The 25855-nt window shown below is 36.1% G+C and overlaps 2 protein-coding genes across 5 annotated transcripts in view; both read left to right on the top strand.

Annotated features, from left to right (window-relative positions):
* The window catches only part of LOC125655122 (acylamino-acid-releasing enzyme-like), a 43214-nt gene extending 23716 nt beyond the window's left edge, over nt 1–19498 (top strand). For all 4 annotated transcript variants that reach the window (XM_056142961.1, XM_056142963.1, XM_056142962.1 and 1 more), the window contains exons 13-23: nt 960–1045; nt 1358–1493; nt 1592–1669; nt 3185–3265; nt 5935–6023; nt 7030–7140; nt 8598–8646; nt 9537–9567; nt 10202–10304; nt 12804–12910; nt 16343–19498. In XM_056142961.1, coding sequence (XP_055998936.1) covers nt 960–1045; nt 1358–1493; nt 1592–1669; nt 3185–3265; nt 5935–6023; nt 7030–7140; nt 8598–8646; nt 9537–9567; nt 10202–10304; nt 12804–12910; nt 16343–16445 — 974 coding nt within the window. In that variant the 3' untranslated portion in view covers nt 16446–19498. The remainder of the gene's footprint in view (nt 1–959; nt 1046–1357; nt 1494–1591; nt 1670–3184; nt 3266–5934; nt 6024–7029; nt 7141–8597; nt 8647–9536; nt 9568–10201; nt 10305–12803; nt 12911–16342) is intronic.
* On the top strand, nt 18891–19250 carry LOC125655145 (DNA-directed RNA polymerases I and III subunit RPAC2-like). The gene has a single exon (XM_048885322.2). It carries the CDS (start codon nt 18891–18893, stop codon nt 19248–19250), a length of 360 nt encoding a protein of 119 aa, XP_048741279.1.
* Nucleotides 19499–25855: the final 6357 nt, after the last annotated feature.

The following is a 25855-nucleotide window of genomic DNA, read 5'->3' as shown; positions in this document are numbered from 1 at the left end:
TTTCACACCCATTCTCAGTGGTGCGTTTTATGACATTCAATCTTTTTCTCGTGAAGTTAACACCATTTTTCACGCTCATTCTCAGTGCGTTTTATTACATTCAATCTTTTTGTCGTGAAGTTAACACCATTTTTCACGCCCATTCTCAGTGGTGCGTTTTATTACATTCAATCTTTTTCTCGTGAAGTTAACACCATTTTTCACGCTCATTCTCAGTGCGTTTTATGACATTCAATCTTTTTGTTGTGAAGTTAACACCATTTTTCACGCCCATTCTCAGTGGTGCGTTTTATTACATTCAATCTTTTTCTCGTGAAGTTAACACCATTTTTCACGCCCATTCTCAGTGGTGCGTTTTATGACATTCAATCTTTTTCTCGTGAAGTTAACGCCATTTTTCACGCCCATTCTCAGTGGTGCGTTTTATTACATTCAATCTTTTTCTCGTGAAGTTAACACCATTTTTCACGCTCATTCTCAGTGCGTTTTATTACATTCAATCTTTTTGTCGTGAAGTTAACACCATTTTTCACGCCCATTCTCAGTGGTGCGTTTTATTACATTCAATCTTTTTGTCGTGAAGTTAACACCATTTTTCACGCCCATTCTCAGTGGTGCGTTTTATTACATTCAATCTTTTTCTCGTGAAGTTAACACCATTTTTCACGCTCATTCTCAGTGCGTTTTATGACATTCAATCTTTTTGTCGTGAAGTTAACACCATTTTTCACGCCCATTCTCAGTGGTGCGTTTTATGACATTCAATCTTTTTCTCGTGAAGTTAATGCCATTTTTCACGCCCATTCTCAGTGGTGCGTTTTATGACATTCAATCTTTTTCTCGTGAAGTAAACAACATTTTTCTGATTTTTATAGGATATGAATCTCATACTTTAAAAAGAGGTTAAATAAGTATAATGTAGAAATGTGAGCTCAAGAACAGAATGTTTTATTTTTCAGAATCCCACACCTGTCTGAGGGTCACTGATGTTATTGACAACAGGCTGTTAGTCCTTCACTCCAGCATCAATCAACTGCCATATTTTGTAAGAAGCTTGGCCATAGTATGATTAATTTTCAAACTTTCCAGAAAATGTGTAAACTTCTGATTTACAGCATTAACCAACTGCCATGTTTTGTAAGAAGCTGGGCCTTAGCATGATTAATTTTCAAATGGTTTCCAGAAAACGTGTAAACTTCTGAATTACAGCATCAAAAGGGGCAGTGAAAATAAAAAGAAAGAAAGAATTCTTTACAGATGCACTCCTTAAAAGTAAGGAGTACCCTGTGTGTCCTGGATGAGCATGATGTCCCCAGTCACAAGGGTTGGGTTTGATATTGATGACATCTATTTTTAGAGTATATGCAGACTTCCAGAGAGTGGACAAGAATCTACAGCGGTGTTCCAACCTCTAGATGACCCCGAGCCATCTCTGGACATCAATTTTGAGGTCCTTAAATTCCTCCCGACAAATCGACCTCACCCTAAAGTTGGTAGGTTATATATACATTAGAGTCTTTATATCTGTATATTCATGAGAATTTTAATTCAAGTTTATTTCATAGACACATTTTCATTTTTTTTTTTACAGGTACACTTGAATATGAAGGTATTCTAGTCACACCGAAAAACGGCAAAGATAAACACCCCTTAATTGTGTTCCCTCATGGTGAGTATTTGTAGCAGTACATTATTTGATTTTTAAATGTTCACCATCATTTTGCGACCTCAATAAATAATGTAAAATAAATGTTAACTTCAAAGACTCTGTTCATTATTTTCTGGTAACACTGGAAATACTTGAACAGTATTCAATAAAGTAATATCATCAGGAGATCCATGGGCCGCATTGCTTACCTGAGTCACCTTCTCCCATATTTAAAGATTTTCCCTTTATATTTGTATGTAAAACTTTGATCCCCTGTTGTGGCCCCATCCTACCCCTGGGGGCCATGATTTTTACTAACTTGAATTTGCACTATGTCAGGAAGTTTTCATGTAGATGTAAACTTCTTTGGCTCAATGGTTCTTGAGAAGATTTTTAAAAATTTTCTTTATACATGTATATTTGTATGTAAAACTTTGATCCCCTATTGTGGGCCATCCTACCCCCGGGGGCCATGATTTTAACAACTTGAATCTGCACTATTTCAGAAAGCTTTCATGTAAATTTGTACTTTCCTGTTCCAGTGGTTTTTAGGAAGAAGATTTTTAAAGATTTTTCCCAATATATTTGTATGTAAAACTTTGATCCCCTATTATGGCTCCATCCTATCCCCAGAGGTCATGATTTTAACAAACTTGAATCTGAACTATGTCAGGAAATGTTCATGTAAATTTGTTCTTTCCTAGCCCAGAGGTTCTTAAGAAGAGGATTTTTAAATAGTTTTCTCTATATATTTGTATGTAAACTTTGATCGTCTTTTATGGCCCCATCCTACCCCCAGGGTCATGGTTTTAACAAACTTGAATCTGCACTATGTCAGGAATCTTTCATGTAAATTTGTACTTTCCAAGCCCAGTGGTTCTTGAAAAGATTTTTAAAGATTTTCCCTATGTATTTGTATGTAAAACTTTGATCCACTATTGTGACCCCATCCTACCCCAGGGGCCATGATTTTAACAAACTTGAATCTGCACTATGTCAGGAAGCTTTCATTTAAACTTCAGCTCTTCTAGCTCAGCGGTCCCTGAGAAGATTTTTAAATGACCTCACCCTATTTTTGCATTTTTGTTATTATCTCCCCTTTGAAGGGAGTATGGCCCTTCATTTGAACAAACTTGAAAGCCTTTCGCTTAAGGATGCTTCTTACCAAGTTTAGTTTAAATTGGCTCAGTGGTCTGTAAGAAGTCAAAAATGTTGAAAAGTTTACAAATGGACAGATGACGGACAACAGGCGATCAGAAAAGCTCATTAGAGCTGAAAAAGTGTGTACAAGAGAGTGAGGGTGATTAAAACAAATTCCTTCTTCTATCTTTTACAATATCTTTCTTCAAACTCTAGTTCCTTCTTATTCCCAGCCCTCTCTCCCTCACCACCCCCCTCCATTTTCTCACCATCACCCCTCTGTGTCCCGTTCTCTCTACACTTGCATCGTCCATCCTAAATACAGGGACTTGTACATTTGATTTTGTAATGGAAACGCATCCCTCCTCTACAGATAAACATGATATGATTTTACAGGTGGTCCGCATTCAGTGTTCACTACAGATTTCAAGCTTTTCCCTGCTGTTTTTACGCTCTCTGGATTTGCAGTGATATACAGTAAGTTTATAGATTTACAGGTAGTTCAAATGCATGAAAATTACTTGTATTTCCCTCATTGAAATGTTGACACTCGTCTAAGATGTTTACTTATTGTCATAAAATGTTAGAGCGCACAGTATTTCCACCTCCATGGCTTTTCACTATATGGAACGATCACAATGTATGATACTGACATCTCAGTGTAAGGTTTCATTATTTTAAAGTAATCAGTCTTCGACGTTAACCGGTGGCCCGATGCCTGAGGCCAGTAAAATCGAGATCAGGCTTCTAAAAATATATAACCCAGGAGTCCAGAGGGCCTGTAAATGTTTTATTGTATATATTGCATGACTTACATGTAGCAATGAAATTTCGCATCGAAAAATGATCAACCATCCTGCCTTTTATGAAGTATAGGGAGGCACAGGCACTGGAAGTTAATGTAAGTATATAGTGTGTGCATATATAAACAATACATGCACATACTACAGTGGAACCCCGTTATTACGTTCCCCCTTTATTACGTTAGTCCGCATATTACGTTGGAATTTCAAAGCACAAAACCATTTCTTAACAAACCTATATAAAATAGACCTCGTTATTACGTTGTCCTAAAATGCCGGGACTCGGTATTACGTTGTAAATATTCCGACAAAAACGTAATAAACCCTTAATTATTCAATAGTGATTCTCAAAATAATAAGCCATTCACACCTTGACTGCCTGAGGCAGTCACCACGTAAATTTCCTGGTCTGTTTGGGGATTAGAGACGCTTGACTGATCACGCTTCGATAGATCTAGCGACATCAATACAGGTGAATACCCCGTATAGAAGCCAGTGATAAACAATTAAATAATGTTTATTTAGAAACTGTACTCTATGAAATTTACTTCATTTTTCATATTTTGATAATCAAAGAAATAATTTCTCAACCACCTGCGTGTTCAGCATAGTGTGATTACCTTCGCTATTAAAACTCTATTCACGGACAGCTTTGGTACCAAACAAGAAAGACAAAATTTATCGTAGCAATGTTACAACCGCTTGGGTAACTGATTGGACATAGGTCACTAAAGGTGTTCAATTAAAAAAATTGTTCGTTGTTTGGACATGCAGCTTGGGTGTTCGTAAATCTCGTCCATACATACACCAATCTATCGGCCGATTTGTGCACGGCATTTACCTCAGTGAATATTTTAAAATCCCTTGAAGCGCACGTGATTTTAGTGCCATCATTTAGCGTTATAAATGAAATCTTCGTGCATCATTATATTTTTTTTTTATGTGGATTGCGCTTAAATTGTTCTCCGTGCATGTTTATCGTTGGTGAGAAGTGTGCAAGTGTTGGGTATCGTGTGCGTTTTGTGTCTATAGTTTTGTTGTTTTTGGGGTGGGATTTTTTTATTGTGTTGTGTATTGTGTAATTAGAGAACTTAATAAAAACGATGTTTTGTTATTTTTTAAATACGAATGTTGAATACGAACCGGAACGAGTTATTGAGAGAAATTTACATGAACGCATTGTTTTAAAGTTGAACAAAATGGCGGTCCAAACGAATGCAGAAAAAGCAACGTTTATCAAAACATCCTTATGTATCCTACACCGAAATAAAGAAAAGGGATAAGAACACGAAGAATTACGGACATTAAAGATAAGATGTAAATAAAACAAAGTATCATAGTCTTTTAAACAAAGAAACAGTAAAGATATATTCACACACCCCTTCACGGAGTACCAACGGACGATATACAATTTCCAAATGATATTTTTAACGGATTTAACTGGGAACGTTTATTACGTTGCCCCCGGTATTACGTTATTTTATCGTGACAAAATGGAAAACGTAATAACGGGGTTCCACTGTATATATTTACATTAACTTCCAATGTCCGTGTTGGGATTCCTGTGGGGTTTCGGGTTAGAATAGGTCCTCAGTACCCCCTTGCTTGTTGTAAGAGGCGACTAATAGGGGCGGTCCTTCGGATGAGATGGCAAAAACCGAGGCCCCATGTCACAGCAAGTGTGGCACGATAAAGATCCCTTCCTGCTTGATGGCCATAAGCGACGAGCATAGGCCTAAATTATGTAGCCCTTCACCGGCAGTGGTGACGTTTCCATATGAGTGAAATATTTTCAAGAGGGACGTAAAATGATATTCAACCTGTGTAGGGAGGGGGCTCGTCAGTGAAATTCCAAACCTCACAAGCGTATTTCGCAATCACAACCATCAGATCCAAATAAATAAAAAAATAAAAAACCAGTAATACAAGGAGAAAAAAAGATCGAAAAGTTAAGCCCCATTGGACTGAGGGTGGGCCTTTGCTGAGATTTAATTCGAGAGAAAACAATGTTTTGTACGTGGTGTATACAAAACACAGTAGAACATGAGCTTCTGATGTCATCTGTTGAAAAATAAAATAAGATATAATAATGTCAGTTGTTCTTTAACTATGGTCATCTGGATATGTATTTTCCTACAGTAGAACATGCTTGTACCTTGCAAATGACAAGTGGTCAAATTAGAAAAAACATTTTGGGCCATTAAAATGTTGTTCGGGCTTGCAAAATTATTATACTGGGAGGCCCAAAGGGCCTGTGCTTCACAAAGTTTTTCGTGAAGACTGAGTATATATTGATACCATATTATATTATTTATTACAATGAGTATTATTTTTTCTTCCCAGTTAACTACCGAGGCTCCATTGGTTACGGAGACAACAGTCTTCGCTCCTTGCCTGGGAATGTAGGGGACATGGATGTGAAAGATTGTCAGGTAGAAATATTAGACTTATCAGCTGATGTTGTGTCCAATAGAAATGTTACGCTTATCAGCTGATTTTGTGTGGAGTAGATAGAGGATATCTATATTGCGTGTTTTGATATTTGGTTTATCCAACGAGTTGATATGGTGTATTTATTCGCGAGGCTTGCCGAGCAAATAAATACACCATATCAACGAGTTGGATAAACCAAATATCAAAATACGCAATTATAGATGTTCTATTTATCTCATACGTCTTCTTTTCACTTAATTTTGAGATGATCCCCAGTATGGTAGAAACAGCTGATTGAATTTGTTTTGAATCCGTGGCTCAGACGTCGTGCTTAATCTGTCTACCTTACGCGGGGAAAAATAGTGCACTTATAAACCATTAATATACAGTACAAAGGGTCATTTTTAAAAAAGAAACCATGGATGAAAATTGTTTTAGAAGTGATTATATTTTATAATTAATAATGGTTTTGCCATTCCAACCAAGTAACAACTATTGGAAATATTACATTTATCAGTTGATATCCAGTAAGTACATGTATTCATAGAAAATTTTCTACAACACATCTGATTGGCCAATATCCAGTAAGTACATGTATTCATAAAAAAAATTCTACAACACATCTGATTGATCACTATCCAATAAAGTAGTCTTAAGGGATATTTATTTTCCAATAGAAATGTTACACTTATTAGATGATGTGTGGAGTGGAAATATTACATTTATCAGCGGATTTTGTGTCCAATAGAAATGTTACACTTATTAGCTGATATTGTACCAGGTACAAATGATTTTAAGGGTGTAAGAAATGAAAGCACACCATGTAATTCTATGTAGAAAGAAATTTCTGTTGAAGGATGATTCACTCAGAGGTTGTCATTTCATCAGACTAACTATTAAAACATATCCCATTGTAATAATGTGAGAGAATTATAGTTTTACAAGAGGGGAGTTATTTGTTTTATGATATTCTATGTATGTAACATACTTTGTTCCTTGTTGCAGGAAGTTGCTGAGAGTGTTGTGAAATTAGATCAAATAGATGAAAGTAAAGTAGCTGTGTTTGGTGGATCCCATGGAGGATTTCTAACAACTCATCTGATTGGCCAATATCCAGTAAGTATTCATGGGTAATTTCCTACAACACATCTGATTGGCCAATATCCGGTAAGTCTTCATAGAAAATTTTCTACAACACATCTGATTGGCCAATATCCAGTAAGTACATGTATTCATAGAAAATTTTCTACAACGCATCTGATTGGCCAATATCCAGTAAGTACATGTATTCATAAAAAAATTTCTACAACACATCTGATTGATCACTATCCAATAAAGTAGTCTTAGGGAATATTTATAACAAGTCATCTGATGGGTGAGTATTCTGTCTCTGTAAGTAGTCATGTAGGTTCTAACAACTCATCTGAATATGTAATTAGTTTGTATATTTTTAATCTGATGCTACATCATTAGTATGACATGTATTCTGACTATGTTACAATGTAGATTGAATTTATGTTTGTGTTCTGACTATCCTAGTTGGACTATACATTTATATCCTGACTATCCTAGTTGGACTATACATTTATATCCTGACTATCCTAGTTGGACTATACATTTATATTCTGACTGTCCTAGTCGGACTATACATTTATATTCTGACTATCCTAGTTGGACTATACATTTATATTCTGACTATCCTAGTTGGACTATACATTTATATTCTGACTATCCTAGTTGGACTATACATTTATTCTGACTATCCTAGTTGGACTATAAATTTTTATTCTGACTGTCGGACTATACATTTATATTCTGACTATCCTAGTTGGACTATACATTTATATTCTGACTGTCCTAGTCGGACTATACATTTATATTCTGACTATCCTAGTTGTACTATACATTTTTATTCTGACTATCCTAGTTGGACTATACATTTATATTCTGACTATCCTAGTTGGACTATACATTTATATTCTGACTGTCCTAGTCGGACTATACATTTATATTCTGACTATCCTAGTCGGACTATACATTTATATTTTGACTATCCTAGTCGGACTATACATTTATATTCTGACTGTCGGACTATACATTTATATTCTGACTATCCTAGTTGGACTATACATTTATATTCTGACTGTCAGACTATACATTTATATTCTGACTATCCTAGTTGGACTATACATTTATATTCTGACTATCCTAGTTGGACTATACATTTATATTCTGACTGTCGGACTATACATTTATATTCTGACTATCCTAGTTGGACTATACATTTATATTCTGACTATCCTAGTTGGACTATACATTTATATTCTGACTATCCTAGTTGGACTATACATTTATATTCTGACTATCCTAGTTGGACTATACATTTATATTCTGACTATCCTAGTTGGACTATACATTTATATTCTGACTATCCTAGTTGGACTATACATTTATATTCTGACTATCCTAGTTGGACTATACATTTATGTTCTGACTGTCCTAGTGAACATGTATGGTATACTTCTTGAACATGTGTTGTATACATCTTAAACACGTGGTATTTATTTTTACAGGAGTTTTACAAAGTAGCTTGTTGTAGAAACCCAGTGACAAATATAGCAAGTAAGGAAACCTTTGTTATTTCTTCCTCTTTCATTGGTCAAGGTGTGTCGAAAATAGAATTAATCATAGCACTAACAATAAGATATAATTATGTAGATATCTGATTCCCCATATCATGTCGGACTTCTATGGAAAGTATATGTACCTCACCCTGTTTATTATGTACAGTAAAATGTGCTTATAACAACACACTTAAAACAAATTCAGGCTGAATACGAAGTGATATTTATTCCCCTATGGGAAGAAAATAATGAAAATTTTATTGAATATATGACCCCTGGGTCGAGGCCTCTGCTGGTGGACTGTTAGTCCCCGAGGGTCTCTACAGCCCAGTAGCTAAGTACTTCGTTACTAGCTTGAAAATACGGATGTATATTTAATTGCTGTTATAAAATTTAGAAATTCATTTAAAAATTAAGGATTATCTCCCTCATGCATAGCTCTTATCCTTGGACGAATTTGGCTCCACTTGTTTGGCACGCTGTTTTTGGCTATATTTAGATCTAAAACTTCATAGTTATTTCGGATTTCAAATATTTCGGTTGAGCATCACTGAAGAGACATTATTTGTCAAAATGCGCATCTGGTGCATCAAAATTGGTACCGTATAAGTTTTACACTGTAACAAAGTTTGATGATAATGAAATGGTTTTGCTGACCTGGGGGTTTGTTATAACTGTGTTTTACTGTATAATGAAGTTTGGTTATAATGAACTGTTTATTGCTGGCCCTGGAGGTTCACTATAATCGTGTTTTACTGTATAATGAAGTTTGGTTATAACGAACTGTTATAACTGTTTTTACTGTAATATCTAGGATGGATTTATTAATTGTAATACAGATTTGGTTGACCCAGTCAGAATGTTTTATTTGTTTACTTGTCTTTTTAGGTATGATGCCAGAATCAGACATTCCAGATTGGTAAGGTCAAGGAATAGAAACATCTCTACATCTGATTTTACACAAAGCTGCATTTCATAAAAAAAATGTCTCTGTTATTAGCGTGCTTTTGAGACCACAATAGGGATTCTAAGATTACGTTAGGACCACCTGTAGGAAATATGTAAGCACTCTCTTTTTGAGAACAACATTTACATGTATGTTCATGTATGTAGCCAGATGTTTTCAAATTGATATTCTACTTTAGGGGACAAGAATGAAGTGTGTGGGCAGGGCCTTAGTAGAGATCCAAAGATCTTTAGTGGAAATTCATCAGAGTTTTCTCAACCACCAAACTGGCAAACAGTTTGTCAAAAAAAAAAAATAAAAAATCAAGCATCCTCATGTAGTGACAGTTGTCCAATAACATATATCTGCAGGGCTAAATCTGAAGTCACAATCACGTCTCTGTAAAGTGACTCAGGTTAGAACTGTGATAATTCTTACATCACAGAAAGAAAAATCCACTTCTGTAATCAATGATATGGATATGGATATCAAATTTGGCTCTGAAAATTCTCAATGCTGTATTTGTTGATGTTGAAAATTTTATTTAGGTTCAACAGGATTTACAATCAAAGGTTGCCATTCGGAGGTAATACATTTGTTTTTACAGGTGCCATACAGAGAGTGGATTTGAATTTACATATGATTCCTTAACAACTGGAGAGAAATTAACGGAAATGTGGAAGAAGTCGCCCCTACAATATGTAGATAAGGTATGTGTGTAATTAATGTATGTATAGAAATGTGGAAGATGTCTCCTCTACATTATGTAGGTAAGATATGTGTGTAATTAGTGTATTTGCATTGTTTGTGTCATTTAGATCGTTTTAGTATTTGCTAGGGCAATGCCTTCTTGCAGTAAAAGAACAAATTTATCAATACTGCTAACACAAACTCTCTGTCAATGAACAGGATACATAATAAAATACATAATGGTAGAAGGCCAATCTCTAAAGCTTACAAAAGTATGAAACAATTAATTACATAGAATATTGAAAGAGGGATGAGGTAGACAGGGAATCCACACATTTCAGAGAAATTATCGCCTAAAAAAAAAAACTATTAAAAAGGGGGAGGATGTAAGTAGTATCCATGCTTCAGGTTCCTGTGGATGAATGCTTTTGATTTCTTTCATAACATAATTTCAGTTTCTTAGACTAATAATTTTGTCGCATCGTTCAATTTGGATTTCACCAAAATAGTTACAATTTGTGTTCAAGAATTTTACTTATTCTCTTTTTATCAATGGATCAATGGGGGGGGGGGGGGGGGGGGGGGGGGGGGGGGGGGGGGGGGGGGATTCACATTATCAAAGTTATCAATTCTTTTGACAATTTCACAACAGGCTGATAATTGAATGCATATCAATGTATCAAATGCATCATGAATATTCTTACAAGTTGCATATTATATATACATGTATGTACGTATCCATCATGAAGAATCTTGGAACATATAGAGGTCTTTAGGTTACTAATTCCTGCAATAATGAAATTATAAAACAGTTTTGAAAACACAGTTGTATTTGGTTTCATGGTATAAATAGCACATAATTTACATGTACCTCAGAACTGATCATTCCACACACATACATATTGTAGATGTGACACAGAACTGATCATTCCACACACACACACACACACATACTGTAGATGTGACACAGAACTGATCATTCCACACACACACACATACATACTGTAGATGTGACACAGAACTGATCATTCCACACACATACATATTGTAGATGTGACACAGAACTGATCATTCCACACACATACATACTGTAGATGTGACACAGAACTGATCATTCCACACACATACATACTGTAGATGTGACACAGAACTGATCATTCCACACACACACATACTGTAGATGTGACACAGAACTGATCATCCACACACACATACATACTGTAGATGTGACACACACAGTTATGTACAGCTTTTACAGATTCCGAGGCTTGTTTAATTCTAATAGATCAAAACAAGAACTTTTACTTTTGTCAATGTGTTTATACAATATCTGATGCTTTTTTAATCAAATAAAGATTAATATGATTATGTATTTTTTTATATTGATATTAATGATCTGTGATTACAGCAAAAAACAATCATGATACATGTACTTACATAGTTGTATTATATAGGTACAGGCCCTGCTGTTGATTATTTTGTATGTATTATGTAGGTACAGGCCCGCTGTTGATTATTATACCCCCCGCAACAAGTTGTGGGGGGGGGGGGGGGGGGTATACTGGAATCGGGTTGTCCGTCTGTCTGTCCGTCCGTCCGTCTGTAGACGCAATGGTTTCCGGACTCTAAAGCATTATCCTTTCCACCTACCGTCACCATATCATATATATGGACTACCCATGGGATGAAGATGTTCCCTATCGATTTTGGGGTCAAAAGGTCAAAGGTCAAGCACACTGGACATCGAAGTAATAATATGGTTTCCGGGCTCTAAAGCGTTATCCTTTCCACCTACAGTCACCATATCATACATATGGACTACCCATGGGATGAAGATGTTCCGTATCGATTTTGGGGTCAAAAGGTCAAAGGTCAAGTGCACTGGACATCGAAGTAGTAAAATGGTTTCCGGGCTCTAAAGGGTTATCCTTTCCACCTACAGTCACCATATCATACATATGGACTACCCATGGGATGAAGATGTTCCCTATTGATTTTGGGGTCAAAAGGTCAAAGGTCAATCACACTGGACATCGAAGTAGCAATATGGTTTCCGGGCTCTAAAGCGTTATCCTTTCCACCTACAGTCACCATATCATACATATGGACTACCCATGGGATGAAGATGTTCCCTGTCGATTTTGGGGTCAAAAGGTCAAAGGTCAAGCGCACTGGACATCGAAGTAGCAATATGGTTTCCGGGCTCTAAAGTGTTATCCTTTCCACCTACAGTCACCATATCATACATATGGACTACCCATGGGATGAAGATGTTCCCTATCATTTTTGGGGTCAAAAGGTCAAAGGTCATGCGCACTGGACATCGAAGTAGCAATATGGTTTCCATTTGAATTCTTTAATGGCTTTTTTCATCGCATGGAGATGCTGTGTTCCTAGATACCTTTTGGATCATAATACTGAAGTTTTACCTATTACCAACACCCTTTGGGAGATTGGGGTAAGCGGGGGGTATTCTTAGTGAGCATTGCTCACAGTACCTCTTGTTTTGTATTATGTAGGTACAGGCCCCACTGTTGATTATGCTTGGGTTAGATGATGCCCGTGTTCCTCCAAAACAGGGTGAGGAATATTACAAACAGATGAAGGCCAGGAACAAAAAATGCAGGTCAGACAGAATTATATCCGATTTTAGCTCACTTGAGCCAAAGTGGGCTTTTCTGATCAAAATTTGTCTGTTGTCAGTGTCGTAAACTTCTCACATTTTCATCTTCTTCTCAAGAACCACTGGACCAATTTCAACCAAATTTGCCACAAAACATCCTTGAGAGAAGGGCTTTCAAGTTTGTTCAAATTAAGGGCCATGTCCCTTTCAAAGGGGAGATAATCGCAAAAATAGGGTGGGTCATTTAAAAATCTTCTTCTCAAGAACCATAGAGTCAGACATGAAAGCTTCCTGACATAATGCAGATTCAAGTTTGTTCAAATCATGGCCCCCGAGGGGTTGGATGGGGCCACAATAGGGGATCAAATTTTACATACTAATATGTAGGATAAATCTTTAAAAATCTTCTTCTCAAGAACCACTGAGCCAGAAAAGCTGAGATTTACATGAAAGCTTCCTGACATATGCAGATTTCAGTTTGTTAAAATCATGGCCCCCAGGGGTAGGATGGGGTCACAAGGGGGGGTCAAAGTTTTGCATACAAATATATAGGGAAAATCTTTAAATATGAGCCAAGGTGACTCAGGTGAGCGGTATGGCCCTTGGGCCTCTTTTTTTTTTTTTTTGTAATGGGAAGGGATAAAACATAATTTACGAGAATGGAATTGATCAGATATATTGCCAACTGAACTGCGTTGTTACCAAACTCTCCTCCACCATTAAATGTCTCCCACCCCAAACTCTCCTCCACCATTAAATGTCTCCCACCCCAAACTCTCCTCCACCATTAAATGTCTCCCACCCTATGTAATCCCAAACTCTCCTCCACCATTAAATGTCCCCCACCCCATGTAACCCCAAACTCTCCTCCACCATTAAATGTCCCCCACCTCATGTAACCCCAAACTCTCCTCCACCATTAAATGTCCCCCACCCCATGTAACCCCAAACTCTCCTCCACCATTAAATGTCCCCCACCCCATGTAACCCCAAACTCTCCTCCACCATTAAATGTCCCACACCCCATGTAACCCCACCAAAAAAATGGAGAAAAGAGAGTCATGTGTAAGAAAATCGACTTGGATGTGATGGTTTACATTACATTTGTGTTAATTAGTTATACACACCATCACACATTACACCGCAGTGTACCAACATTCATGATACCAAATCATTGACACGTAAACTCTATGGATAACTTTACTGATTCCAAATTAAAACTCAAAATTTACTCAGTGTATCTGACTATGTCTTGACTGTACATCTAGATCTGTTTGTCTTTCAAACACTCCTCAGATGTTTTGTGGAGAAAATCCTGTTGACAAAAGAATAAGCAAGCTGAACCAGAAACATGGTCTCGCTAACATTGGTGGCAGTGATAACACTTTCTGTGACTTCTAACCAACAAAATTAATTTGTCACCCAGTTTCTTGTTTTTAGCTCACCTGACCCGAAGGTCCAAGTGTCCACCGTTTGATGTTGTAGTCATTGTCAATAAATCTCATTTTCAATTCTTTTAAAGAACCACTGGACCAATTTAACCAAATTTTGTATTCAAGATTATTCAAATAAAGAGTTGTGCACCTTTCCATTGAGGGGAAATTATTAAAATGATGAAAAAGGGGTGAGGACCTTTTATCCTCAGAAATCAGTAGCCCAGAAAAGCCAAAACTGCATGAAAGTTGTTTTGTATACAATGATAATACACATGTATTGTCTATTACACATACCTCGTTTAAAGTCAGCATTTCACAAATTCTATAGTCGTTATAACGATCTAGTTCATACTGTCTAACTTTCTGTAGGTTGACTATTCATTATCAGTATACTGTCTTAACTTTCTGTAGGTTGACTATTCGTTATCAGTATACTGTATAACTTTAGGTTGACTATTCATTATCAGTATACTGTCTAACTTTCTGTAGGTTGACTATTCATTATCAGTATACTGTCTAACTTTCTGTAGGTTGACTATTCGTTATCAGTATACTGTATAACTTTAGGTTGACTATTCATTATCAGTATACTGTCTAACTTTCTGTAGGTTTACTATTCGTTATCAGTATACTGTATAACTTTCTGTAGGTTGACTATTCATTATCAGTATGCTGTATAACTCTCTGTAGGTCGACTATTCATTATCAGTATATACTGTCTAACTTTCTGTAGGTTGATTTATAAATAATGTGTAACTTTCTGTAGGTTGACTATTCGTTATCAGTATACTGTATAACGTTCTGTAGGTTGACTATTCATTATTGGTATACTGTCTAACTTTCTGTAGGTTGACTATTCGTTATCAGTATACTGTATAACGTTCTGTAGGTTGACTATTCATTATTGGTATACTGTCTAACTTTCTGTAGGTTGACTATTCGTTATCAGTATACTGTATAACGTTCTGTAGGTTGACTATTCATTATTGGTATACTGTCTAACTTTAGGTTGACTATTCATTATCAGTATACTGTATAACTTTCTGTAGGTTGACTATTCGTTATCAGTATACTGTATAACGTTCTGTAGGTTGACTATTCATTATTGGTATACTGTCTAACTTTCTGTAGGTTGAGTATTCGTTATCAGTATACTGTATAACGTTCTGTAGGTTGACTATTCATTATTGGTATACTGTCTAACTTTAGGTTGACTATTCATTATCAGTATACTGTCTAACTTTCTGTAGGTTGACTATTCATTATCAGTATACTGTGTAACTTTCTGTAGGTTGACTATTCATTATCAGTATACTGTCTAACTTTCTGTAGGTTCACTATTCATTATCGGTATACTGTATAACTTTCTGTAGGTTGACTATTCATTATCAGTATACTGTATAACTTTCTGTAGGTTGACTATTCATTATCAGTATACTGTCTAACTTTCTGTAGGTTGACTATTCATTATCAGTATACTGTATAACTTTCTGTAGGTTGACTATTCGTTATCAGTATACTGTATAACTTTCTGTAGGTTGACTATTCATTATCAGTATACTGTATAACTTTCTGTAGGTTGACTATTCATTATCAGTATACTGTATAACTTTCTGTAGGTTGACTATTCATTATCAGTATATACTGTATAACTTTCTGTAGGTTGACTATTCATTATTGGTATACTGTCTAACTTTCTGTAGGTTGACTATTCATTATCAGTATACTGTCTAACTTTCTGTAGGTAGATTTATAAATAATGTCTAACTTTCTGTAGGTTGACTATTCATTATCACTATACTGTAAGGTGAAGATAACGAACAGTGATCAATCTCATAACTCCTACAAGCAATACAAAATAGATAGTTGGGCAAACACGGACCCCTGGACACACCACAGGTGGGATCAGGTGCCTAGGAGGAGTAAGCATCCCCTGTTTATCAGTATACTGTCTAACTTTCTGTAGGTAGATTTATAAATAATGTCTAACTTTCTGTAGGTTGATTGGGTACAAAGATAACTGTCATCCCATCGACAAAGTGGAGGCCTCGGCGGACGCCTGCATCAACGTTCTGGACTGGTTCTGGCAACACCTGGACTAGAGTTCACGGATTCGATCATGTGACAGTTTTAATTACTGTTTAAAACACCCAGTAAATTCTGTAACGAAGCGTGGTAGCAGCTAAGTAATAATGTGTTGTGGTCAAGGCCAATGAATAAGCATTGTAATCAGGAAAGTAATTGCTGGATGATTGACTTGGAATCAGGATTTCCGGATGAAAAACCCAACACCAGTGATAAGAGTCTTCAAATTTAATGAACCTTTCAGTTATCGATCTTAATTATAATTTTCTTATTTTGATAATTCAATAATTCTACAGATATAAGATCTTATGTCATACTGTCATTTAATTTCATTTTACATGTATTGTGTTTTATTGTTGCTTTTCTCTTCTTACCCTTGTGAACCGCCTTGGATTAATTTTGTTTTATATAAGGTGCTATATAAATTTTATTATGATTATTATTATATTGACCATCGATAATGCATAATATTATTTGTGACAAATCAAATAAGGCACTCACAATGATTTAAATGTTGACCTTGCAATATGGTATGTAGTGCATATTACAAGGTGCAAGATAGATATTTTTGGGCCCCCCTGAGGGAGCATTGAAGAGGTACATACAAAGGAATAGATACCTCAGAGATAGATTACCATATCAAAATACTTTTACACTCAGCCATGTTAGTGATTGATGATGAGAAGGGGTTGCAATAGCACATAATGTATTATTTTTTATGACAATGAGTGATCAGGGAGTATTTTGTGATTTGAAATATACCTTCCGATTTTTCTCCCAAAGTTCTAATAATTTACCTCAGTATGAAATGTGTAATATGCAGTGTTTAAAGTAATAGTCTACATTTTAGTCAGAAGAATTCATGTTCTATTTTACAAATAAACATATTTTGCACAATTGATAGCAATTGAAAATATGTTTATTTATATCTTTGGATGTCTTTCATTACATTCTGTGTGATGAATGCCTGAATTTTGTGTGTAATATCACAGTACTATTATGGATTCTTAGTACATACATATACCACAGTTTTGATAGTTTTTCCTAGAGATTCTACAGGAAATACACCCACCCACCCCCGACTCTTACTGAGCCATAAAAACCTGTGGCCCTTTTCACAAAACATCTTGCGATTAAGATAAAAAGTTTAAAACACTCTAATTCTTTTGCAATTCTTCAATCACATATTTCTAAATGAGCAAAACTTAGTGTATACATAGCAGAAAAACTGGCATTCTTACTTGGGGCATAGTTGCACTCAGTTGAATATAAGGTAGATACGAAAATTTGTTATCTTAGTTATAAGTTTTTTTGTGAAAATGGACACAGCATTGTAAATGCTTGGGGTCTACTTTGATTCATTACTTGATGATTGTGATGTCACATCTGTTTACATCACTAGATGATTGTGACTTCACATCTGTTTACATCACTAGATGATTGTGACATCAATATTAACAGCACTTTTTATTATATTGTGACGTGAATATCTGTGTGTATATTGATTAAAGTAAGCAGAACGTGCACCCCTAGAATTACAAGTACATAGAATTTGAGAACAAAGCAATAAATAAATAATTCACTTGATATCAGAGGAAAAATGCCTGCCACTGAAATAGTAGTTTCAGATTTGTGTCTTACGTGGTGAGGTATGTGTTTTACGTGGTGTGGTATTTTTGGATTTGTGTTTTACGTGGTGAGGTATGTGTTTTACGTGGTGAGGTATGTGTTTTACGTGGTGAGGTATGGAGAAATATACAACTAAGGATCAAAAGCATTTCAGCACTGCTAATTTTCACTATATAATTCATTGAATGATACAAGTTTTAAAGCACTATATATAATAAAACTATTTCTACTACAGCTATCACTATAAAAAATTCACTAATCATGCATAATCACCTAGATTTAATTCTGTCATTGCTATTTGTTCTATATGTGTTGCAATTTTTGAACACTCACAAGGATAATCATGTTGTAAGAACTTTATTTGAACTTAATCTTATACAGTTCATATTAATTGGCATTTTAAAAAATCTACCTTGTAGTTCAGAAATTGACCCACATAAAATAATACTAAAAGTAACATTTGTCATGAATCTTGAGTGAACTCTACATAATTATATATTCTGAAAATTTCAAAATGATAACATTAATTATCAAATTTTGGTGAAGTTCTTAAAATATGATTGAATGTTTTAACGAATAGGCCTATATATAGCTATTACAGTGAGAGTTAGCAGTGCGAAAATACTTTTGACCGTTGAGTGTACATTACGTATAAAATATATTTTTAAAACAAAGTAGACTCTCACTCCCACCCCCACCCCCGACCGCTCCTGAAAGGCAGACTAGGCTAAAATAACAAGGCGAATAATAGATCAATGTAAATGCACATCGATATTACGATCGGGTTCGGAATTGCAAAAATTTCAAAATATACACATGTGAAACCCGGCTCAATGGAGAGTAGCGATCAATCGAATAAGAAACGGTTAGAAGTCGTGGATTCTGGGTCATTAGACGAAACATGTAAGACATTTGTGTTTCATAATGAGGACCACACTTTGGGAAATTCTCTGAGGTATATGATCATGAAGAACCCCGGTGTTCAATTCTGTGGCTACAGTGTTCCTCATCCGTCAGAAAACAAAATTAACTTCAGAATTCAAACTCACGGCGACGAAAGTACGGAGGTGTTGAAGAAAGGACTAAAGGATCTCAACAGTGTTTGTGAGCACGTGCTGGAGACCTTTCAATCTAGTGTTCAGGAATATAAACGACGCAATTTCTCATCAGATGTTGAAATGGCTGATGCTTGAAAATTGATTTGTAGTTGCGCAATAGTTTCTCAGTTTTATGACAGGCTGTGTGAAAAATCTGTTTTGTCGATTATACAAATTCCAACATGTTGCCACTGTGTGTATAATGCCATTAAAACAAGCAACCCAGACATTTATTGTTATAGTAACTGTAAAAGATGTTGATTAATATCTGAAGTGTTGTAAAAAAAGAATTATGATGATGTCACAAATTCCGTTAATAATAATTTTGAATGTCTGTTCATGAACAACTTTTCTCAGTTTTTATTTTTACCTTGTCGATGGACACTGCTGTAGAACATGGCAACAAAAAATTATGGCCTGTACAAACACATAGACCTAAAGCAAGGCTAGCTATTACAATTGATTGACACCGGGCCTAACAAATGACAAATAGAAGTGTAAACACAAAGTGGCAAGGGTCTGGAAAGTGGTCCGGGGGGGGGGGGGGGGGGGGGTTCAAATCCCCCTATCGAAAATGGATTTAAACATTCTGAAATACCATAAGATGGTTATTTTATCCTGATATTGATTCAGACTTGAGAGAACGTTTTAATCCCCTGATTTTAGCCTTGTCGAAATTTTCAAATGAAAACTAAGACCAAAGCCTGGATACAGAAAATTTTGAATTTGCATGTAGTTGACTTTGTTTCCTAGAGGAAATGTGCCTCTTTTTAGGAGAGATCAACAAATGACGGAAACTTAAAGAATGCAACCTAGTATATGGTGAATGGAAATAGCATACCAAAGTGACCCTAACCAGAGAGTGTGGAGATAGGCATAGACAAATGAATTATGTTTAGTGGGGGGAGGGGGTGTTAAAAATTACATGTAGGTCCGAGCTTTGTGCTACCATTCATGTGCGCCCTATTCTCTTTAGAGAAGTCGAAAGGCATAGCCTTCATCGACTTCTCTTCGCAAGCATTCATGTTTTGATTCTGGAAAACGTGTAAATGCCGGAGTCGGTGACGGTTTAAGCTTCGACCGACGTTTCGACTCAGATGTGCCTGGATTTACGCAATAGACAACTTGTTTTCAAACATTTAATAGCAATACACAAAACCGACACAAGGAAATCACAACTCTGTTTACGTCAGCCTGCTTTCTCTTAACTGGTCCCCTATTGTGACAGCTCCCAAGACCAGTTAACGTAAACCCGGGACAGGGGACATGTTGAAAATGGATTAAAAGCAATTAAGTGTTGATTTCCTTGTGACAGTTTAGTGCATTACTGCTAAATGTTTGAAAACAATTTGTCTATTGCATAAATCCAGGCACATCTGAGTTGAAACGTCGGTCGAAGCATAAACCGACACCGACTCCGGCATTTACACGTTTTCCAGAATCAAAATATGAATGCTTGCGAAGAGAAGTCGATGAAGGCTATGCCTCTCGACTTCTCAAAAGAGAATAATGTGCGCCCCAGATTGGGACAGTTTGAAGTAGACCTGAAGCATTGCCATGACCATACTCTCAGTTCTGAGCTTAGTGAAGTTATTGCCTTCACACAAGTATAAAGATTGAGTGAAAGGTGAAGATAACTAACAGCGATCAATCTCATAACTCCTATAAGCAATACAAAATAGATATCTGGGCAAACACGGACCCCTGGATATCCCAGAGGTGTTATTAGACACTATGATATAAGGAGCAACAGATTTATAAAATATGATTTTTGAATCTGAATGAACATTGAAAGGTTATATCACTTCCAACTGGTCTGAAGGAATTCTTGGTGTCCAGAAGACAAAAAATTGGATTGTCTGTATTTAAAAACTTAGTAGCAAAAAGTATATTTGTAGGAACAATTTAGCTTTTTCCTGGATCCCTAGACCTTTATGCTGGAGTACGTGAATTTTGAAAGTGGAGTCCTTGTACAGTTTTTAATAGCATTTACTCCATATCTCTTTTAGCTTACCTCCAAATTTTAGTGTAGTTGAACATGTAGCCTTGATATATATATATGTATTGAGGGTACCATGATGTTCGGAGGGCCTGTGACCTGAACCATAGGCTCAAGCAAGGTTTTCTGACCAAAGTCAATCTGTTATTTTTAAGGAGGAAAAATACTTCGTCATAATGACTGAATTCCTTTTGAAACTTGAATGAAAATATATGTACATGTATATTCCTTCTAGATTTAATTCTCTAGCTGGGTCAGTAGGTTACCGTAATGTAGTAGGGTGAATTAATATCAATAATTTATTTTATTTTTAGTGTAAATAAAATATGTAAGTTGCAAAACATAAACTTTTATTGGATTCTATAATGGTCTTCCATATTTCGCTATGTAGTAATGTAGTTATGACCTTAATGGCTTTCCTTATGATTAAACCCCGTAACAGTAACTATTGTTGTAAATATAAATACATGTATTGAGGGTACCACAACATTCAGAGGGCCTGTGACCTGAACTATAGGCTCAAGCAAGGTTTTTCGACCAAAGTCAATCTGTTATTTTTAAGGAGGAAAAATACTTTGTCATAATGACTGACTTCCTTTTGAAACTTGAATGTTGTAAATACATGTATATTCCGATTTCTGGTCGTTTCGGCCTTTTTCCAGTTCGGCCCCAAGTTTTTTCGGCCTGATGTCGTTTCGGCCCTAGTCATTTCGGCCTCACTTTTAAATACCTTTGTAATACCAATAAATTAAGTCTTTTTTCTCATCTTACTTATTTCTGTAAAGATATAAGCCAAAAACTGTCCATTCTGTGAGAGAAAGAACTGGTTGAGGCCCGTAGGGCCGAGATCAGTTCTTTCTCTCACAAAATGGACAGTTTGAGGTTTATATCCTACTTAAAACATTACATCTTTTGTTCTAAGAATGGACAGGCTCAGGTAAACCCATTGACAATGCAAATTATGAATAAAGCTTTTTTTTTTTTAATAATCTGACAATATAACCAGTCTTGCGTAGAAGTCTGTTTCTTTTGTTCACTTATTGGAGCCAAATTTTGATCTGAAAAGCATTGTGTTTTCGAATATTTGGATGAGGAAATAATTAACGCCAACCAAAAGAACCCAATGCGCCCATCTTGTGAAATGAAATTATTCATGAAAGCGAAAATAATAATTCAGAATTATGATATGCTAATAATTGATTGTATCTTGCTTAACGTCTCGCTCGAGAATTTTTCACTCATATGGAGACGTCACCAAGACCGGTGGAGGGCTTACGGCCATTGAGCAGTGAGGGTTCTTTAGCGTGCCACACCTACTGTGACACGGGTAATCTGTTTTTAAGGTCATCTCCGAGGACCCGTGACATTCACACCTGATGCCGAGCGCTTGGCGATGGAACTGTCACTACCTGTATTTTATCGACTTAGGTGTGTCGCGGCCGGGATTGCAACCCCGGCCTACCGCATGTGGGGCGAACACGCTAACCTCTCGGCCGCCGCGGCGGTCCCAAAAAAAACGTTGTGAAGAAGCATTGCGACCTAACATTGAAAGATGACAATACTCATTGGAGTTTGAGATTAAGATTGTGTTAACATGTATTTTTGCACAATATTTCTGAATTGTCAATATACATTAGGTCTATATATCCGATTTTTACAGTCCAGCGGATAGAGAAGTTCTATAGCCTATATCGTCTGCTTTCTTTGGTAAAAAATTAAAAAGTTGCTGCAGATAAAAAAAATTTTGTTTTAATGTCGTTCTTGACAGATCTATAACGTTATATGCACTTCACTTCAAATATTCAACATTTCTCGAAAGAGAATATCCTAACGTCAAGTATTATTTCCAAACATCGACTTGACACAATCAATAACCCACCCCACCCCACCCCACCCCCAAATACAATCGTCTTGCATACCCATAAAGTCCAAAATAATTCAAAATAAGCCCTTGAAAAAAAAATACCCTCACTGGTTATTATAACAGAACTTATAATAACCAGTGAGGGTATTTTTTTAAAGGGCTTATTTTGAATTACATGTATTTTGGACTTTATGGATATGCAAGACGTTGTTGACATGCATTAGAAATATTTTCAACAAAAATTGATTAAATCAACTCATGTAGCTTATTCGGGGTGGGGGGGGGGATGGGGGGTGGTCCTGAACCCAAGCACCTGTGAGATCATCAAAGATGTGCATATGGTAGATCTTAGGAATAAATAGGTTGATGCCTACCTGGCAAGCAGTTAATTACATTAATGCGAAGGGGAGATGTGATTTATTTTTTTTCGAAATTCCCAACTCAACCAAGTCATTTGAAAAGAAAAGACTGCGTAAACTGTGGATCCATCATGAAAGATGGGATATAGCTTTGTAGCTGAATGCATCGTTTACTGACAGTTCAAAAAATAATTGTACACAGCTGGGAAAGTCGATGAAAAATGCTAACTTACAAAATGACCATACCCTGCGGCTTCACTGATTTGAAGCCGCTATTACTTCATCAAAATTTTTGGATTCAAGAATACCGCCAAATGGTTCATTTACATCATTTAAAACATTGAAATCCAGGTTCCAATATCATTTTTATACGATCTCCACGGGCGGATCCATAGAATTTCTGTTTTCTACAGGATTGTCTCTATCATTCTTGTGTTCCTGTTCCACTCTCCTTAAAGCCACTCTAAGTTCATCAAATCTTTGGATGCTGTCAAACAGGTATCTAGTGATGTTCTTAAGTGAAGGTTCAAGTCCAATCCACAACATGTTGTGTAGCATGGAATCCTTTTCACTAGAATCAATGTCTTTAATCTGTCGCACTTTGCACATAATGTCCTCTAATCTGCAACTTCACGATGATATGTCTTCAGTGGGTTTCTGTCGTGCTGAATAAAATTCCGCAAGAATAGCCTCTGCTCTGTCGACAAGTCCATAAACACTGTCTAATCTAGTGAGAATATCAGATAGTGTTGCTTCAACACCTAAATTCATCACAATCCTGCTCGCTTCGCCTTTAAGGGACTGTCGAATAGCACAGAGGCATAAAATTGTCTCTGTTACATTAATTATCATGGTATCACAATTTGCTAAGCATCATGAAAAAGAAAATTTGAACAATTTTGTATATATTTCATAATCTTTTCTAACACTAAGCCTACCTCCAATTATTTCCTCATCATACAAAATTTCCTCCTCATTAAAGTCTCAAAAGCTTACACTCGAACAGCTTCCATGCAACAAACAACAATAGCATAAATTCATTACACATCTATATTAACAAAAACAACATCATATTGTCGATATTTTGTCGCTTACGAAACTTGGGCCGAAACGACTAGGTATCTAAGGCCGAAACGACTAGGTATCTAAGGCCGAAAAAACTTGAGGCCGAACGAACCTAGGGCCGAACTGTAAAAAGGCCGAAACAACTTGCATCGTATATTCCTTGTAGATTTAATTCTGCTGGGTCAGTAGGTTACCGTAGCTACAGCTGATCTATAGTTTGAGTCTAGCGGGTATTTCCAGGTTATTTTCTACAAAAACCGCATTTTTTAACTAAATAGGTGAATTTGATATTTTATAGCCTATACTTTCCACCCATATCACATTCTCCTTAAACTGTTCACATCTGCTAATTTCTCTGGAACCACCAGACCATAAATGAACCTAACTTGACACAATGTATCCCACGGGCACCTGCAATATGGATACTTACCCCCCATTTTTGATAATTGTTTTGCAGCGATAATTTCTCGGAAATGTGTGGATACCCTGCCTATCTCATCCTTTAACGAATTTATGTAATCCTTTCACGCTTGATGTAAGCTTTAGAGATTGGCCTCAGAACTACCGGTATATACACTTACCACCCGGTGGAAGATCAATCTCTAAGAAAGAAATTATCCCCCCCAAAAAAACCGGGGGGGGGGGGGTAAGTAGTATGCAAGTGTAAAGGGACATGAGAATGAGTAAGGTATTCTATAATTTTTCTCTCGAGAATCACTTGAGCGTTTGATGAGTATTAGGTAACTTGACAAGTAACGGGCGACTAATTGCCAATTTTCCCCTGACAAGTACTCTGTTATCAGTAGCTATACTTTATCGACAATCACAAAAGTACGTGTTTCTCCTGATATTCATCGCATTTAGTCGTGTAAATTTACACTCTACCATCCTTTAAAGATTCAATATAGGTAGTAGAAAAATTCAGTTTTTTTATGTACAGCAGATGCGCGCAACAAATGAATTGAAAATCTCTTCCAATCATCAATGATATTTTCGATTCTGAATTATTGCGCGCATTAATTGAATGCGTTGATAGCATTCATTATTCTTCTGAATTCCTCAATTATTGCGCGCAAAAATTGAATTATTGCTGTCTTGAATTAATGACATTGATGCGCGCAATAATTCTTTTACAAAGAGCAACTATATCCAACATATCACAATGAAAATTAACGATCTCTTTAATTGAATTCTTGCCTTCTTTAAACGAATTGATGCTTGCATTCATTTAAACTGAATTAATGAGATCATCAAATCATTTATAATACCGAGCTCCAAATGAAATTTTTCAAACAATAATTCCACCACATTGATGCGCTCACCAATCGATGAGACAATAAATGAATTGGTGCGGGCATCATAACAGTATATTGGATGATTATGATGCCCATCCCCATATTTATTTTGATAGTAA

Source organism: Ostrea edulis, chromosome 7 (genome assembly GCF_947568905.1).
Source record: "Ostrea edulis chromosome 7, xbOstEdul1.1, whole genome shotgun sequence".
NCBI lineage: Eukaryota > Metazoa > Mollusca > Bivalvia > Ostreida > Ostreidae > Ostrea > Ostrea edulis.
The sequence above is the reverse complement of the archived record's forward strand: the minus strand, read 5'-3'. Positions and strand labels throughout refer to the sequence as shown.